The sequence below is a fragment of the Gopherus evgoodei genome, chromosome 3 (genome assembly GCF_007399415.2).
Source record: "Gopherus evgoodei ecotype Sinaloan lineage chromosome 3, rGopEvg1_v1.p, whole genome shotgun sequence".
Taxonomy (NCBI): Eukaryota; Metazoa; Chordata; order Testudines; family Testudinidae; genus Gopherus; species Gopherus evgoodei.
Genome location: NC_044324.1, coordinates 143,534,713 through 143,554,091, shown reverse-complemented (window position 1 = coordinate 143,554,091; position 19,379 = coordinate 143,534,713). Strand labels below are relative to the sequence as shown.

Below are 19,379 nucleotides of genomic sequence, written 5' to 3'. Positions count from 1 at the left end.
CGAGAAATTGGGTGGGGGAGTTATTCCATTATATTACTACCCATACAATGAAGGCTATAATTTACAGTGTCTTACTATGTATTAAAAATCAGTTTGTGTTCAACTTCAGTATCTTGATTTAGTATGGTTAATAGACAATTGGGAGGGGGGCAGAAAAGGAAAGTCTGATGATGTGCTTTTTGTTTCTTTGTGTTCTGTAAGTCTGTTACTAAATGGTTGATTGTCCCATTACCATGCAGGAGCGTTTATATCTGTAGTTTCTAGTAATGCAAATGGAGTTACTCCTGCTTGCATCAGTGGAAGAAATCTGGTATGATAAATTTTCAAAGTGCTTCTTTGGAATTTAGTAGAGAGAATCTACATTATATAAAGATAGGTGAACTTCTGGTTTTTGCTTAGTCCCTGGCTTGTTTATTTCTTGGTAGCTTTTTATAGCAGTATGAAATTATCTGTTTTGGTGATGAAAGTATCCACGGTCAGGGGAGAAGTGTTTTACTTTGGCCTTTTTTGTTTTGCGCAACCAAGTAGCAATCAACTCAGAATTCACTGTGCACGAAATGTTTCTTTCTGCTCTATATCTGAAAGTTTATTAGCAGCTATAATGATTTTTCTATATTCTTTAAATGGTTTACAAAAATCCTTTAGAAAAGATTGCTTATATTGATTTTTCTCTTGAAATTAACACTCTGTTTGAACCATTACTTTGGCTAGAAGTGTAGATTTTGAATGCAGCTCCATGCACCATCATTGAAAATCCCTAAAAGAACCTTTGTATGTTAAATTTGATGTGTGCTTTCTTTCCAAAAGTAGCCTACTTTCATATTGACTTTGACATTGTTCTAAGACTCAGCTATCAATCATATAGAGTCATAGACTTAAAGGTCAGAAGGGACCATTATGATAGTCTAATCTGACCTCCTGCACAGTGCAGGCCACAGAATCTCACCTACCCACTCCTGTATCAAACCTGTGTCTGAGCCACTGAAGTCCTCAAATCATGGTTTAAAGACTTCCAGCTGCAGAGAATCCTCCAAAAACCCCCAGAGCTTCTGCCAGTCTGCCCTGGAGGAAAATTCCTTCCCGACCCCAAATATGGTGATCAGCTAAACCCTGAGCATGTGGGCAAGACTCACCAGCCAGACACCCAGGAAAGAATTTTCTGTAGTAACTCAGATCCCACCCCATCCCATCACAGGCCATTGGGCATGTTTACTGCTAATAGTCAAAGATCAATTAATTGCCAAAATTAGGCTATCCCATCATACCATCCCCTCGATAAACTTATCAAGCTTAGTCTTGAAGCCAGATATGTCTTTTGCCCCCACTGCTCCCATTGGAAGGCTGTTTCAAAACGTCACTCCTCTGATGGTTAGAAACCTTCATCTAATTTCAAGTCTAAACTTCCTGATAGCCAGTTTATATCCTTTTGTTCTTGTGTCCACATTGGAACTAAGCTTAAATAATTCCTCTCCCTCCCTGATAGTTATCCCTCTGATATATTTATAGAGAGCAATCATATCTCCCCTCAGCCTTCTTTTGGTTAGGCTAAACAAGCCAAGCTCTTTCAGTCTTCTTTCATAAGACAGGTTTTCCATTCCTCGGATGATCCTAGTAGTCCTTCTCTGTACTTTTACAGTTTTGAATTCATCCTTCATAAACATGGGAGACCATAACTACATGCAGTATTCCAGATGAGGTCTCACCAATGCCTTGTATAATGGTTGTCATAAACAGATAAGTAAGAGTTTATAGAACAGAAGTACTTTATATCTTTTTTGCTTGTAAAGGGTTAACAAAATCAGTGAGCCTGGCTGTCACCTGACCAGAGGACCAATCGGGGGACAGGATACTTTCAAATCTTGAAGGAGGGAAGTTTTCGTGTGTGCTGTTAGATTTTGGTGGTGGTTTTCTCTGGGTTCTGAGAGTGACCAGACGTGCAACCAGGTTTCTCCCCAATCTCCCTGATACAGGTTCTTACAGATTCAAAATAGTAAGTACTAGTTGATAAGGCGAGTTAGGCTTATGTTTGTTTTCTTTATTTGCAAATGTGTATTTGGCTGGGAGGAGTTCAAATTTGTATTTTGCTGAAAGGATTTTAATTTGTACTTGTATACTTAGGCTGGGAGGGTATTCCCAGTGTCTGTAGCTGAAAGACCCTGTAACATATTCCATCTTAAATTTACAAAGATAATTTTTACTGTTTTTTTCTTTCTTTAATTAAAAGCTTTTCTTGTTGTTTAAGAACCTGATTTTTTTATTCTGGTGAGACCCCAGGGGACTGGGTCTGGATCCACCAGGGAATTGGTGGGGAGAAAGGAGGGAAGGGGGAGAGAGAGGTTAATTTCTCTCTGTGTTAGCATTACTTTCACCTTCCCCCCTCCTTCTCTTTCCCCCTCCCAGACTCTCTCTGAAAGAGAATTTTCCTCTGTTTTAAGCTTCAAGGAGTTTGAATCACAGTGATCTTCCAGGATAACCCAGGGAGGGGAAGCATGGGAGAGGCAACGGTGGGGGAAAGGGTTTACTTTCCTTGTGTTAAGATCCAGAGGGACTGGGTCTTCGGGGTCCCCGGGCAAGGTTTTGGGGGGACCAGAGTGTACCAGGCACCGGAATTCCTGGTTGGTGGCAGTGCTACAAGTACTAAGCTGGTAATTGAGCTTAGAGGAATTCATGCTGGTACCCCATCTTTTGGACACTAAGGTTCAGAGTGGGGAATTATACCATGACAACGGTACTAACACCTCCTTTTCTCTACTGGAAATACCTCGCCTGATGCATCCCAAGACCACATTAGCTTTTTTCACAGCCGTATCACATTGGTGGCTCATAGTTATCCTGTGATCAACCAATACTCCAAGGTTCTTCTCCTCCTCTGTTACTTCCAACTGATGAGTCCCCAGCTTATAACAAAAGTTCTTGTTATTAATTCCTAAATGCATGATCTTGCACTTTTTACTATTAAATTTCATCCTATTACTATTACTCCAGTTTACAAGGTCATTCAGATCTTTCTGTATGATATCCTGGTCCTTCTGCATATTGGCAATACCTCCCATTTTTGCGTCATCCGCAAACTTTATTAGCACACTCCCACTTTTTGTGCCAAGGTCAGTAATAAAAAGATTGGTCCCAAAACCAATCCCTGAGGAACTCCACTAGTAACCTCCGTCCAGCCTGACAGTTCACCTTTCAGTACGACCCGCTGTAGTCTCTCCTTTAACCAGTTCCTTATCCACCTTTCAATTTTCATATGGATCCCCATCTTTTCCAATTTAACTAATTCCCCCGTGGGACCGTATCAGATGCCTCACTGAAATCAAGGTAAATTAGATCCACTGCGTTTATCTAAAAAATCTGTTACTGTTTCAAAGAAGGAGATCAGGTTGGTTTGGCATGACCTACCTTTTGTAAAACCATGTTGTATTTTCTCCCAATTACCATTGACCTCAATGTCCTTAACTACTTTCTCCTTCAAAATTTTTTCCAAGACCTCGCATACTACAGATGTCAAACTAACTGGCCTGTAGTTACCCAGATCACTTTTTTTCCCTTTCTTAAAAATAGGAACTATATTAGCAATTCTTCAGTCATATGGTACAACCCCAAGTTTACAGGTTCATTAAAAATTCTTGCTAACGGGCTTGCAATTTCATATGCCAATACCTTTAATATTCTTGGATGAAGATTATCTGGGCCCCCCGATTTAGTCCCATTAAGCTGTTCGAGTTTGGTAATATCTACCTCCATATCCTCATTCCCATTTGTCATCCTGCCATTATCCCTAAGCTCCTCACTAAAGACTGAAGCAAAGTATTTGTTTAGAAATTGAGCCATGCCTAGATTATCCTTAACCTCCACTCCATCCTCAGTGTTTAGTGGTCCCACTTCTTTGTTTGTTTTTCTTCTTATTTATATGGCTATAAAACCTTTTACCATTGGTTTAAATTCCTTTTGCAAGGTCCAACTCTACATGGCTTTTGGCCTTTCTCACTTTATCCCTACATGTTCTGACCTCAGTAAGGTAGCTTTCCTTGCTAATCTCTCCCATCTTCCACTCCTTGTAGGCTTTCTGCTTTTTCTTAATCAGCTCTCTGAGATGCTTGCTCATCCACCTTGGTCTACATCTTCTGTCTGATTTTTTTTTTTCCCTTTCTTGGGATGCAGGCTTCTGATAGTTCCTGCAACTTTGACTTGAAGTAATTCCAGGCCTCCTCCACCTTTAGAGCCACAGGTTCTTCAGTCCAATCCACTTCCCTAACTAATTTCCTTAATTTTTTAAATTTAGCCTTTTTGAAATTAAAAACCCTAGTCACAGATCTATTTGTTTTCCTTCCATTTAGTTTGAACTGAATTAGCTCATGATCACTCAAACCAAGGTTGTCCCCTACAACCATTTCTTCTGTGAAGTCCTGACTACTCACCAAAACCAAATCTAAAATGGCATCCCCTCTTGTTGGTTCAGCGGCTACTTGGTGAAGGAATCCATCAGCTATCGCATCCAGGAAAATCTGAGCACTATTATTATTACTAGCACTTGTCCTCCAGTCTATATCTGGGAAGTTAGTCTCCTATGATTACTAAATACTAATCATATCTTAAACAAAATCTCAAGATAATTTCAACTTCGGGGAGTGAATGTGCCTTTTTTGTCTGAATCCTTGTCTGAATACACTTACTTTAACCCAATGGATTTTATGACAATACGTATCTTTATATATAACAGAAGCTTGCTGTTTTCATTGATTTTTTTTAATAGCTAATGTTATATTAAATTCTGTCACAGACTTCCTAGGTATAAAGTAACTTGACAAGATATGTTCCGTATACTATATGTTTTGGAAGCATCTTCCACTTTAAGACACTTCTGTTTTGTACTTTCTCACACCATTATTATGGTCTTTAAATATTCCCTAGTGCTTTCCTCTTTCTTCTGCTGTTTCAGTAGCTCCATCCATCAGTGGTGAAGAAACAGAAGACTGTTTTCTGTTGACCAACCCAATCCGCACACATCTTTCCTCTTCACTTAAATTCCACACTTTATTCAAGCTTGAGAGAATTTCTTACCCTTCCAAATTAGGGCCAAAGTTGATTTGTCATTTGGCTCTATGTAAGCAGAAAATGGATGAAGTTCTGTAAGGAAAATTTCAAAGTGCAGGGCCAGAAGTACATCCTACTGAAGATATGGTCCATTTCTCAGTGGGTGACAAATCAGCAGATCGGTCTATCTAAGATGACTATCACCTTGGTGTGTAAGCACCAACATCTGTGTATGTTCACACAGTTTTCCGTAACTTTGGAATTTGAGTCACACTCAGAGCATAACCTCAAGGAAAGTGGGCACACTGTGTTCACTGATCCCTTGTGTGCATATTGTCCCACATAAAGGAGGAATCACTGCATGCTACTGTGCTGCAAGCTGGAATACGGGAACCCATTACAGAATGTGTTGATGGCTGCCTATGTCTCTTCCCCAAATAGCCTGCTGGTTGAAACAGGAGGCTGTGCTAAGAGCCTTGCTCGGTCTGTTTGGGGCACTGTAGGAGAGTGTGATAGACAAGGTCTTTAACCTCTGAAGAAAGTGATATGATATTCCAAAGGAATCTCTCTAGCACTAAGATCTATCACACAAAAATGTAGCTGCCCCCAGTACCAGGCAAGTGGACAGGAGGAGGAGGAATCTATTGATGTGCCTGCCTGCTCCAGTGTTCCCTCATCTTCTCCTTCCCCCTACTAATCTCACTCAGATACTAGGAATACACTATTTCTGACCTTGAAAGATATTTTTAGTTCATATCAATTAGAATTTGGCTTTGTTGTTGTGGAGTCAGAGTGAAACCAAGGTTAGCAAACTTGTTACCCAAAAGAAGGATTATTCATCAGTTGAAGATGGCACACTTGGGAAGTATAATAAATAATCACTTTTCAGGCAGTAACCCTGCTATTTGTCAAAATTCCAAAGCTTATATTTTTACATTAAAATGAATGCTTGGGACTCAGAAAGCTCTAATGTGGTTGCTTTTCTTTGTTTGATATTTTCTAATCATTGCATTCTTAATGCCTTGTAGCAAGCTTTTTTGTTTTCCAAAATATATTGCTCCCAGAATTTCAGGGTTATTCTCAGGAGACAGCAAGAAAATTTGTGTTTCTTTGCACCGTCAATGGTATGAAACTCAGTTATGTTTTCATTTAACCCTAAAGTTGAATGTGTCCTCATTTTTCTTCCAGTTTCTATCCAGCACTGTAATTACAGGCTGCATAAGCACGTATGTACATTTATTATTGAGCAGAGAAAATTGCCAAAAACTTGTATGTAATTGATCTGTCAACCTTATCTAAATTTTTTAAGCATTTCCTTTTGATAAGTCTGATGATGATCTCAAATTATGCCCTCCACTAGAAGTTTTGTACAAATCAGTTTAATTGATCTGATATGTCAGCAGAAGTAAAATGTAAATAATAATAATGATTGAATTATGTGTTCATATGAGAGCAGATTTTTTGTAGCTGACTTTGCATTTCAGACTTGATTGGTATTGAATTATTTGTGAAAAATGGCTTCAACTACTAGTTCTATATGAATGATTCCTAAATCTCTCTGACCTGTCTTCCTCCTCCAGATCTTGCATCTCCAGATGTCTTTGACATCACTTGCATGTTCCATCATCATTTTAAACTTCCAGCACTAGATATCTTCTCTTTCATCCTGATATCATTCCCCAACTTTGTTCCTCCCTTTCATTATTAACTTGACTATATCATTCCCTTTTCCTAGGTTTACAGCTGTGGTATGACTTTTCCTTTTTCTCTCTCTCCTCCCCTCCGCCCCTCCCCCCGGATTTTTCCTTCCTTCTGATCCTTTACCTTCCCCATAAACATTGTATCATGTCATCTTTTGTGTATGGTTCTTTTTGTATTCTTTGGGACTTGGAAATGTCTTGTTCTGGTTCTGTGGTCCTGTTCTCATTAGCGCAAACTGCAGGTTTGATACTGCTTCACTGATCACACAGGTGTGCCAATCAGGTTGTACTTTTTTGTTTTTTGATGTCCTGGTCATCCGCTTTATCCAGTGCATGTACTGTTTCCCCATCCTTCGTCTCTCACATACAGCATTGCATCTCCAATGGCATTTAAGAAGCTTCCAACTTCTTGTGGGCTCAGCAGCCCAAAGCTTTCCTTTTAAACTAAAAATGAAGATCTTACTTAATAAGAGCACATTGTCAACTTCAGCTCTTCACATCTCATGCCATGAGTGCTTATCACTTGTACTGGTAGAACTGGTAGTGCTGGAGGCAGCTTCATTATCAGAGGTTACTAGCAACATCATTGTACATTTATGATGCTATACATTATTTTAACTAATATTTTCATCAGTTTGTTGATTTTTGACAGTATGCGGTTAATGTTAGTAGATTTCTGGAAGGCTGTGGGGACTAAGTTATAATAACATGGATTGACCTTCATTGTTTGGCCAATATTGTCCAGATAGAATCTCTAGGCTTGATCCAAAGCCCATTGAAGTCAGCGGGAGTATTTGCATTTACTTCAATGGGCTTTGAACTATGCCCTCTGAGGAAGATGTTTGCATGCTTTCTGTGGCCCTGCTTGAAATCAGATAAAACATGCATGTTCATCAATAAAATCTGGAAGCTATTTCTGACCATGTCTATGCCTGCTCTTTATTTACTGGAATTTGTTTGGCTGTCTGGCCAAAACACAACGGTTTCTTTGAATCAAGAGGATAGTCTGTGGTGAAGGCACTTGACAGGGATTTGGAGGATACAGGTGCAGTCCCAGTTCTGCCATGATCTTCCTTTGTAACCTTGAGAATGTCCATTAGTGTCTTCATTCATTTTCCCACCTGTAAAATTTGAATAATGCTTCCTTTCACCATTCTGCAAGTTCCATCAAGCGCATGGTTGCCTCCATATGTTGCTTCAAATATTTTTGTGGACATACTCACTTGCTAAGGTGAAAAAAGTTTATGAACCCCGTTTTACAGTTCATAAAGGAAGATGAGGAATTTGACTGGAAACACAAACAAATGAAGCAGAACAAGGAGGCAAGAGTCAAACTGTAGATCAGCTGAGACTGCTGGCAAATCCATTTGGTTCTGAGAATTTAAGGAGCTGGAAATTGAGCATTTTGAGTATGATACAACAGTTGTATTTTCATAAGATTTAGTTGTAGAGCCCAATTTAATTGTGATCCAAAGTACAACAGCTATACTGAGTAAGTCTCATTATGATGGTGGAATGTAATTGAAAAAGACAAGGCTTTCATGTAGTTATCAAGACAGCAGACTCTTAATCATAATATATAAAAGCCTTTTACGTTTTCTCAAGAGCTTCACATTTAACTTCTAAGTACCATGTTAGCCTAATGTAGCTCCTTCAAGGCGCATCTTAGAAGCCCTTCATGTAGGAGCTTGAAAGGTTTCAGAGCTTCATGGTTTTTAAAGCTGATAATTTATTGGTGCAGACTGCTTCATAAGTGTATTAAACTAAAATGTTTGCAATAATATTTTAACACTGCAGATGACCACAGCTGCTGCTTTTTATGTGCTAAGATGCGGTAATCAGCGCTGTCCGGTGACTCGGAGTATTAGCTGTTCCAGTTAGGCCTGTAGGTGGTACTTTTATAAACTTAAAATTGCTAGAGGTTAACACATGTTTTCTGAACAGAGGATCCATAAATATTTGAGTCCATCTATTTGGCTCAGAGGCCTGAGTACTAACCTACATGCCATTATGAAGGGGAAGAAATGTTCTGGCTTCTGATGTGTATATCTAGAAACTGACTCTGTCATCTGTATTTTCCCTTCTGATCATATTTACTATCTAACTTTTTGAATCAGGGATCTTTTTTTAATCTGTCAAAGCAATATGTTGGATGATATGGGGGAAAACTCTCCAGCAATTCCCTACTTCTATTTTACATCATTTAAATATCTTCATAGGAGCATAAGGCTTAGCTTTGGTCTTTGCATTTAAAAAGTAGGTGCAAACGCTTTTGTTAAATACAAATGTCCACATATACCTTTCAAATAATGCAATAACATGTAGCAAACAAAGACTCATTAGCAACCCAGCTAAATGTTTAATAGTAAATTATATACAATTTCAGCAATTAGCCAGGATAATTTTCTAGATCCAAAATAGCAGTGTCAGTATTCGGCTGGAAACATACTAGTAGTTTATTTCACACGTCCCCAGTACATGGAGTTAATGCAGTTATGACCTTTATATTTCTATAAACTGCAGTACTCATTCTGTGTATGGTTGTTGTGAAGTAGTAAAGTATACCATTCAATCTGAGTGCACCAAACAACGTATTTTCTTTTTGTGATTTCAAGGAGGATAATGTTCAAAAATATTTTGATTTAAGCAATGTATTTACCTGTTTTTAAGTGACTGGGACAGTATTGGATAACTCCATTGCTTCGTATCGTTTTGTATGTGAAGTCCAATGTGTCCTTATTCAACTTATGAAAGTTGCTTGATTAGATCTCAAAGTGATTTGAAATAGGGTTATTTACAAACCTCTGTAACAGAAACAATGTCTTGAATCACATAGTCATTGGTTAGTTGAAGGGACATATACTTCAGTTGAGGCAAGTAGCTACAAATCTGTACAAAACTTAAAGTATTAATGTTAGCTGAGAAAGCGGTAATTTGGTGATATAGCATGTTTTTAGATATGCGGCAAACCAGATAATCATAATGGTCCTTCTGCACTTAAAATCTATGAAAATGTGGTTGTAGCAGCTAAATTTAAAATACTTTTTTGGTTTAAGGATCTGGAGAATGACATGTACATATTGTAGAAAGAGCGTGTTCAAGTTACCAAACTAAGTGGTAAAATCAATATCTGGAAAAGCCTGAATTTGTAAGTGATGTTTTCAGCTTAAAGCAAAAACTTCTCACACTCAGGATTCATTGGAGTGAGGGTGAGGGAAGGATGCAGGATCTTAGGGAATCAAATTAGGGGTAGTTTAGATCACAGTTCACATAAGCAAAATTCCTAATCCAATAATGACAATCCATATTGATAATTATATCCCAAAAATTATATTAAAAAGGTGGGCAGAAAAACCTTTCCTATTTCTAGCTTACAAAACTTTTTCCGTAAGTGCAGATTTGTGTAAGTCGCGTTTGTGTAACCCGGGGAGTGTCTGTAATTTAATTTTTAGTTTATTCACTCACTCATTGACAGACAGGGAAAAGGGGAAGTCTCTTCAGCAGCACCAGTAGTACACTCTTGTAGAAGGCTGGAGCAATTCTGAGTGTGCTCACACAGTCTGAAGAAATCTTGCTGTTAGACCTTAAGTTTTTATTCTCACTTCCATCTGTTCTGTCTTTTCTAAAACAGGCTTGATGTCTGGGCAATTCTTCAATAGTAATAACTCATAACTTTGGGGCATTAGTTACTATACTGAACAAAAATGAATGTTGTGAGTAAAAAATTGCCGAGTCCAGATCGTGACATTCAAACGACAGTTTACTTGGTGGTCTTCGTGATGCTTTATCAGAATTATGGGCTTCTGGGTTCATTGCTTCTGCTACTTCATAGGCTGACACAGTAGGAATATTCATACAGTTCAAGGAAGGAGAAAAGTAATGCCAGGCAAACTTGCAAAGGATGAAAGGTCAACAGATCCCAAAAAAGTTGTTGAATGTGAGGCTTTCAATCCCCAGTTAGACACAATATTAACACAGTTTGATGATAGGATGTGTAAATAGGATGCAGTCATAAAAAAGGCTGCTTTTTTGGCAGATGAGAAACTGAAGAACCTCAACGTCGAAGACCTAAAGAGGCATGCTTGAAGTTTAGCAAGTCAGCTAACTCTGGGGATTTAAACTGAGTACTGAGAATGAGATGGAGTTCTTTGCCACTTTTTGTGAGTGAATCTTCAAGGATGACTTATAAACAGAGGCGCACATTGATCTCCTTAGCTATATAGACAAAAAGTCTTTAGATGAGTTTTCCTAGCACAGAAACAGCTCTGCATAGTTTTTGCTATCTTCCTGTAACCATAGCTGCTAATGAAAGGAGTTTCAGCAAGGTGAAATTAATCAAGACCTCGCTAAGAATGTCCATAGGGCAGGAAAGGGTTAAATGATCTGCTAGTTATTTTTATAGAGAGCTTGGAAGCAAGGCGGGTAGACTGGGATGAGCTAATTAATGAGAATGCATCAGAGGAGGCTAGAAAGGTCCATTTGTAAAAGTACTTGGCAGTGATCGTGGGTTATTTATTATTATTTACCGGGAGGGTGGGGGGCAGGCGCGCACAGCAGAGGCTGATTTTGAATCTTCCAACCAGACGCAGAATGTCCCTGGCACAGCATTGAGAAATGCCAAAATTCAGAAATCTTGGGATGTATTTCAGCATACTCAAGTGGTTACAGACCCTTCTGCTCCAGCTGTCCTTCCAGCCAGTCCTTGTCTCCTCCTCTTCCACCCCTCTACATTCCCTCTCGCTCTATAGACTCTTGGTTGCTCAATCCTTGGCATTCTAATCAAAGTGCTTCCTCCTCACTGCCTCAGAACCAGGAGTCCGGAGTATTGAGATCACAGGAGAGACATTTCCCCTGCTGTCAGTTCCAGTGCCACAGCAGTTGGGGACCAGCCATTGAAGGGACAGTGCTGTTCATCCCCTGCAATCCTGGTTTGGAAAATGCTCAGTGAAGATGGAATATCCAGAGAATGTAGTTGCTACTGCTGTACCATAATTTATTTTTCAACAAACTTGGATAAAGCAGTTAGCATCTGATAATATTTTTTTCATTTTATATACTTGCTGCAAGACTGAATATGAACATAGTATATATTTCTTATTGTTAGTGTTTGATCCAGCAAATGCTGGAGCACCTGAGTACCTTCACACAGTGAGCAGTCTTATTAATTGGATGCATAACGTACTTGTACAAAATTGATCAGTTGAGAACGTTTTTGTATAAATTCTTAGATTTCCCTAAGAAATGTGTTTTGCTTTAGTCAGCAATGATGACTATACATGTTCTTTTCAAGAAACAGGAAAGCCTTTCTTAGGTTAAATAACTCATGTGATGAGGTAGTAAACTTGACTTGTTTTCTGCACACTTCTGAGGCCTATATGTATGTTTCTCTGTTTATTTAATCTGTAGTATGAGTAGAAATGAGTTTAGTACACTCTACCTGGCATACACAGAGAAGGAATCAATCATGCCAGATAACTACATAATAGTATATAAGGTTGCAGGAAAAACTATACATTAAATATTTTTCAACTTGTATGATATTGTATAAATTGAGACATCATGTGTGATCGTATAATTTGACTTGTAGTGTGATGCATACACAGAAGGGAATAGAGTTAAGACTGCATTTGCAACCTTAATGTTGGCATTTCCTGACTTCTGAGTGCTTAACAGTGCAGTCTTAATCATTTTCAGATTTTATTTTGTATAATGCAGAATTTAAGACATGGATTAACTTTTAGTATTATATATTGCTCTTTCACTTTGAAAGACAGATATCCGAAACACTGGTTTCCACATAGTAATGAATAGTTTAAATTATTTTTTTGCCAGATAAGTGGTTTGTTTTTTGAAGTGTGCAAAAGACAATGCTATATGGGGATGTTTGAGCATTTGTAAGAAAAACATACCCATACCTTTTATGGTAGAAAGATTTTTTTTTTCCCTCCAATAAGATTTATTGGCATTGTTATTTGTCCTGCAGGGGTTGTTCAGAACTATGCCGATTCCCCATGGTGGAATATAAACTCGACAGCGAAGGCACCCCATGTGAGTATAAAACTCCTTTCAGAAGGAATACTACTTGGCATCGGGTGCCAACTCCTGCTGGGCAGCCTCTTTCTCGTGCATCTCCAATCCTAGGAACATCTGACAGACTGCAATGCCAGCAGCTTCTTCAGCAGGCTCAGACAGCCATTCCTCGCAGCACTTCCTTTGATAGAAAGCTGCCAGATGGTGCAAGGTAATACACTCTCCGTTTAATTCCTATCATTTTCCTAAATGCTTCACTTGTAAACCTCTGTTTTTAGGCCTTGGTATGGAGTTATTTTTTAAGCCTTTTTTGATCATTCATACATTACTCTGTTGGGTTTTAACAGGGATTTAAGTTTGAGATTAAGTGCCAAAGTGAACCCAGTGAACCCCAGTTCATCCTAGTTGAAACAAGTGACATTTGGGTTTAGTGATAAGTGATAGTGTAACAGTAGTACTACTCATAACTAGAGATGGGCAGAATTTTGTGGACTAATAGTTTATTCACTAAACAATGCAGTTTCTGGTAGACCAAAGCTATCCATGAATTCAGCTATCCTGCTCAAATTAGGTTGATTTGGTGAATAGTTTTGTGTCTCTCCTCCCCCATAAAATACATAAATAAAGCAAAATGTTTTGTTTGACATTTTCAGAACATTTGTTTTTCATTTTGAAATAATCTTTTGTTTCAACATTTTGCTAGATTTATTTTAGAAAACAAAAAGATGTAAAAACCAGTTGAAAATGAAACACAAAAAAATTTGTTTCTGGTCAAACAAAACATTTTTTCACTTCAGCAAGAAAAACCTCCTTTTCAGGTTGGCACATCTCCTCAAAAATGTTTTAGATTTTTCAAACTGAAAAATGAGTGATTCACTCATCACTATTCATAACTTCATCCCATGAGGACTACCAACCATCCCCTTCAACCCCAAATCAAATGAAACAGAAGCTGACTGGCTACTTTTACTCTAAGCTGAGGCACAATCAGTGATGTTATGGAAACCTATTTAGATGAGTGATAAGCATAAATAAAAACAAACCTGTCTCTTGCAAAATGAATGATTTAAGCTCATTATTGTATTATGGACACAGTTTCAAAGGATTCTGTAATTCATTACCAGTCCTTATGCTTTGCTTTTTTTCACTGTTTATTAAACAAAAGAGAACTTGTGATTATAAAAATATCAAATCTCTTACATTATGGTGAGGTATTTTAAAGATAATTATAAATCATTTTACTTATACTTCTTGAAAAGGGGTACAAATCTTTTTTTAAAAAAAGCTATGTAAATGCATTTGACTCTTTACATTATTTGGTGAGAATTAAACAAACACATTTGCTTCTTAAACAGAATTCTTTCCCCATTAATTTCTTCTTCATTTGGAGTTTTTCCTCCTTTATGCCCTTTCCCCTTAAACCATACAGTTTCTCTAACCTCCAAGCAAAACAGATCTCATGACTGAAATCTAACTTGTATAAAAATCTAAAATTTATCATGTATTGGTTTTGAAAATTTCTGCCCCCACCCCCCAAGCATAAATTATTGCTGTACTTAAGAAATAATTGACAGCATTTTTACTTTGTTTAAAACATGCACAGTTATACTATTAGTCATAGTAATGCACATTTTAAAACTTGTCCTTAGGGAAAGAAGGTTCTGAGTTAATGGTTTGAATATTTTACATCTTGTTTCAAAAATGCATTTTATCTAACCACACTTAATGTTAGATGACTTAAGATCACCTTGCTTGTCCCATTCTTGTGTTGCTTGTTAAGGTCCAATGTTACAGGGGCAGTAGTACTGAATATCTAATTTTCTGGATTTGTGAAGCTCTGTTAGGAAACAGTACCTATTTCATTAATTGTTGAATAAATATTTGCTATTAATGTCCACAGCACATTACAAACATAAGCATTCATAACTAATTGAAGCACATGCAGGACTGAGGCCTTAAATATAGTGAGCCATTGCTTGCCCTGAAAAGCTTACTATATAATAGAAATAGGACAAGTTTAACAAAGACAAAACATTGGAAAGCAGTTCAAGAGAGACAGGGTGCGGAGATTAATGATAACAACAAGGGAAAACAATTTGCTTGCGGAGGTGAGGTTTTGAAAAGGGATATAGAGAAGAGAGATGGTGCCTAATGGATGAGGACTCTTCAGACATGAGAAGCAGCCTGGTAGAATCCATGAAGTAGGGAGGTGGGAAGATGAATAAAAAAGGGTTTGGAACTAGCCTACGGACTTAGATACTGAGTAATGAAAAATAGGAGAGGTATTATATAGGACCTTGTCCGTGAGGATGAGAAACTCAGATTTACTGTGGTCAGACTACGAAGCCAATAGAAAGTTTCTAGGAAATAGGAGATTACTTTAGAAGCAACATTTCAGACAGTTTGGAGAGGAGTTGAGGCTAGGAAGGGCAGTGAGATGAGACAGGAAGTTTACAGTAATATGGGAGATAACAAGGTTAAGAAATGTGAATTATATAACACCAGGAACAAGGAGAAGGGTGAATTTTAGAGATTAAAAAGGAAGAAATTACCAAAGTTAGAAACTAGATACATGAAGGAAATGGGAAAGGAAAGAAGGATGAGGAGTCAAGATTATGAAGTTGTGAGGTTGTAAATTGGCAATGAGAAGCAAGGTGAAACAGAACAGTTTAAGGAAGAATTTGGAGATTATATTTCAAATAGCTGGAAATACAAGATTTTTTTGTCAGAGAGACAGTTAGCAATGTGAGACATGATGATCTTTAAAAATATAATAATAAAATTTCCCTTTAAAATGCTTTCATATTACCCACATAATGTATATGAAGGATGACCTAGTTGTCAGTTGGATGAAGGTACTGATATTATGCATACCAGAGTGTAATCAAAACCCTTATCCTTTCTGGTATATCATAGTATGTTAACAATTGTTTCTGGGTGGGAAGGCACTTGTTTTCATTGTGGGAGTTTCCCATATTCAAAACTGAGCAAAGTCTTGCTTTGCTTACTCATGCAAGTAGATCTATTTGTTGGAATGAGGCTACTTATATCAGTAAGGAGAGTGGGATTTGGCCATTAGTCTGTTAAAACCTAGTCTGTCCTCTGCTTTTGTGTTTCATGGTGTCTTTTTAAGATTTTCATATGGAAATATCCTGCCAGTAACAAACTGGGAAATATTATTTTCTAAAATTCTTAAATGACATGAATTGTAGGAAATAAGTCTAACTGTAAAATCCCAATAGGAATATATTTGAAGTATTCAAACTGCAATCTGTATGCCTCATTTTTAATTGTAAAAATGAATTTATTTGTAAAATAAATAACAGTCCAATTAAAGATGTTGAAACTCCACAAATACCTCAGTGCACTGTTAATGATTCTAGTCAACATTACAGAAGTTCACCGAGCAACCAGTCCTCCTCCAGTGACCCAGGACCCAGCGGGAGTAGCCAGTGGAGACAGCAAGTGGGATATGACGGGTACTGGTGATTTTATATCTCACTGCAACTCCCATAAATAATTCTTTATGAAACAGAGTTTATGTACAAGCTAAATATTAAATAGTCCCATTTGCAATGGAAATGTAGTTTAAATAGGGGGCATCACAGCCCTAGTCTGATCTGAGATACCTCAATGTAAATCAGTGGTGGTTATCCAGATTTGCACCGCTGTAATTGAGTTCAGGATTTGGTCCTCAAACTAGTGTGGAAAACTTGTGAATTTCTACCCACAAATTGAGATCCTTGCAAATTAATGAGGACTAGGAGAAGTGCTTGTGATAAGATACTTCCCTAAGTAAATAGGAAGCAGGGAGTTACAGATCTCTCATGCAATCTGTATGCAAATACAGTTTGGGAACCAAACTAGTAATTGCTTTAGTGTTGGATTAGGACAGCCTAAGTGCAGGAACCAGATTGTGACTCAGTTCCAGTCTGGTTTCTACTTCCCCTTTGCTTTAGTGGGGGTAATATTCTGTGCCAGTCCTTTTGCTGGTGCAAATGATTTCTCCCTCTGCATTTGCTCCAGTGACATCTGCTTCCTCTCCACTTTCTTGCGGGGCTGAGTGGTATCCCAGCGGCAGCTGGTCTCTTTCCCTGGGCGGCTCCAGCAATATGGGTAGTTCTTTCACATGAGTGTAATGGGGCTTGTTACTTCCCCTTACTTCCCTGCAGAGAAGGATTCACAATTGAGCTGTTAGTGAATAGGAACCCCTTCACAAAAAATATGTTAACTTTTTGGTGACCCTAAACATTTAACTAACTCAGTTCTGCTACATATTTTCTATGTGAAATCTGTTCTTCATTACCATGAATGTAGCACTTTGGTTGCATGAATCTACTGCTTGGTAACATTTTTGCTGTTAAATATTGAGATGCAGAAATATATAAGCTGCCTAATTTAAAAACGCTTGAGACCTGCTACTCAGAGTTAATTACGTTATTTTTATAATAAAATATGGACACTGAAATAATTTTCTTGTCTGTTATCAGCAGAATATTGCCTTGACATGTTTATGTGTAAAATATCCCATGTAGCAGATATGTGTAGTGTCTTGGAACCTGCTCAAGGAATTTCAAATTAAGAGGGCCTGACATCTGTGAAAGTGGAAATGTTTCAAGTAATGGATTTAGTACTGAAGTGTGTAGAGGCATCAATTCCAATTTTGAATAAACGGCAAACTTTCAAACCTCTGTTCAGTAGATGCAAACTATGTTGTGCACCTATTTCATTAGTAGAATCCTGAATTTGCACATACTGTCAAATATTTGTGTGCATGGAAGTGGGAACTCGTCCATGGGACAGCTAGTTGATGCATTTTCATGGTCCATCCATTGTATGGGGCTTTGAATGTTTGGCCTCAAAAATGTACATGTTTTTAATCTAGCATTGTTGTTTATGTTTGTTTATAATTAATCATAAATAGTGTTCTGGCAAGAAACTTACACTTAGATATATTTACTTAAAGTAACAAGTTTCCCAATGCTATTTGCTTGCTGGGTGGTGATGATTGTTTACAGTTAATGACCTACAAAGATTTTTACATTGGAAAGTTTCTTGTGGGATAATCAGTTTTGTAGTTAAGAAAGAAACAACTTGATTGTCTGCTTATGTTACAAGGTGCCAATCCCCTTTACTTCATGAACACCAAGGTTCAGGTCCACTGGAGTGTGAAGGAGGCAGAGAACGAGAGGAAACTTTGGAAGGATCCAGATTTGCTGGTAATAATAATAATACCATATATTAAAAGTAAATAATCTTCCTAGGGTATACAAGTAAAGTTAACTACTGGTTCTGATGATAATCCTAATTTCCATTTATATAGAGCCTTTCATCCCAAAGGATCCTAAAATGCTTCAAAACTAATGCAGCATCAGTGAAAAGCAGCCACCTCCTGAGGTGGTAAGAGGAAATTAAACAAGCAGTATAACAGTCAGAATAGGATAGATTTTGGCCAAAGAACACTTGAGGCAAATTCTTACTCTTTTATAGGAAGTGCCTTGGAATATTTGAAGTAGGCTCAGAACAAACACTTTGATTTCTAAGGTCTCATTCAAAAGCCTCACACAGAGTGGACTGCATAGAACTCTTCAATTATTGTGGAACAACAAAAGGGTTAGGAAATTCTGCCAAGGTTTGAACCTGTGATTCCACGAGGTTTAGTTGTCTCAAACCTGATGCTTAAAGCACTGAGCTCTGTGCTTTTTTCTTTGTGCAGTATGTTCATCCTTTTAGAAATGAGAAATTAAAACACAATTATTTATGGCAGAAACGAAGTGGCATTCGCCATCCACCAAAGTCCTGAGTTCCTACAAAGACCGGGCTTTACCAAAAGAAGGCAATGTCAAGGATTCGCCAAGCAAACTTTCTCATGTAAGTCTTTTCAAACTTCTCTTCTACTGTTAAAAATTTGGGTCTGAAAAGATACGTGCAAGAATCTTAAATGTTTAAAATACATTTTAGTAATTCCTGAAGTACAGTTTGGTGTTTGAGAGGCTAATAATATTATGTATAGCTATGCAAGAGTCTCTGATTCAGGCCTGGATTCAGTATTCTCAAACTAAGTACATTAAAAAGGTCATGTTCTGGTTTCTGGGACATTGCAGGGATAAAATCCTTAGTAATGTAAGCATCACTCTGGGATCTAATAAGAGCTTCATTTACATTGGTTTGCTCAGTCTTAGGAGCACCTCCCATTGTGCATGTTACATTCATGCATGCAATTTCTTGACATGTTGTATGAAATACATATGTACTATAATTGTCAGCAATCAGTTTTCTTCTTATTTGGGCAAAGGTTCTACCTCGAAAGACTGTATCTAGTTAAATGTTATCTTTTTGTGCCTTTTTAATTGTGGGTGTGAAAGTGGTGGCCTGTTTGTTTGTTTTTTAATGATTTCCAGCTGGATTGAAATATCAGAACTGGCAAATAAGGGCTGCTTACCAATATTGTGCTAACTTCATTAGGATTAGAAGTTAAGTTATTAAACAGATTTATTTTCTAAGCATGATACAAATTCTATGGCTGCCTTAAGAAAAGACACATAGAAGTTGAAGTGCTGGATCAGATAATTGGTCCACCTGGTTCAGTATCTTGCATTTAATAGTGGCCGGTGT

At 37.7% G+C, this 19,379-nt stretch overlaps 1 protein-coding gene across 9 annotated transcripts in view; it reads left to right on the top strand.

Moving 5' to 3' along the window:
• The window catches only part of SIPA1L2 (signal induced proliferation associated 1 like 2), a 250,453-nt gene that overhangs the window by 183,524 nt on the left and 47,550 nt on the right, over positions 1-19,379 (top strand). For all 9 annotated transcript variants that reach the window (XM_030556901.1, XM_030556900.1, XM_030556899.1 and 6 more), the window contains 4 exons: positions 12,718-12,975; positions 16,160-16,243; positions 17,883-17,983; positions 18,532-18,635. In XM_030556901.1, the coding sequence (XP_030412761.1) occupies positions 12,718-12,975; positions 16,160-16,243; positions 17,883-17,983; positions 18,532-18,635 (547 nt within the window). The remainder of the gene's footprint in view (positions 1-12,717; positions 12,976-16,159; positions 16,244-17,882; positions 17,984-18,531; positions 18,636-19,379) is intronic.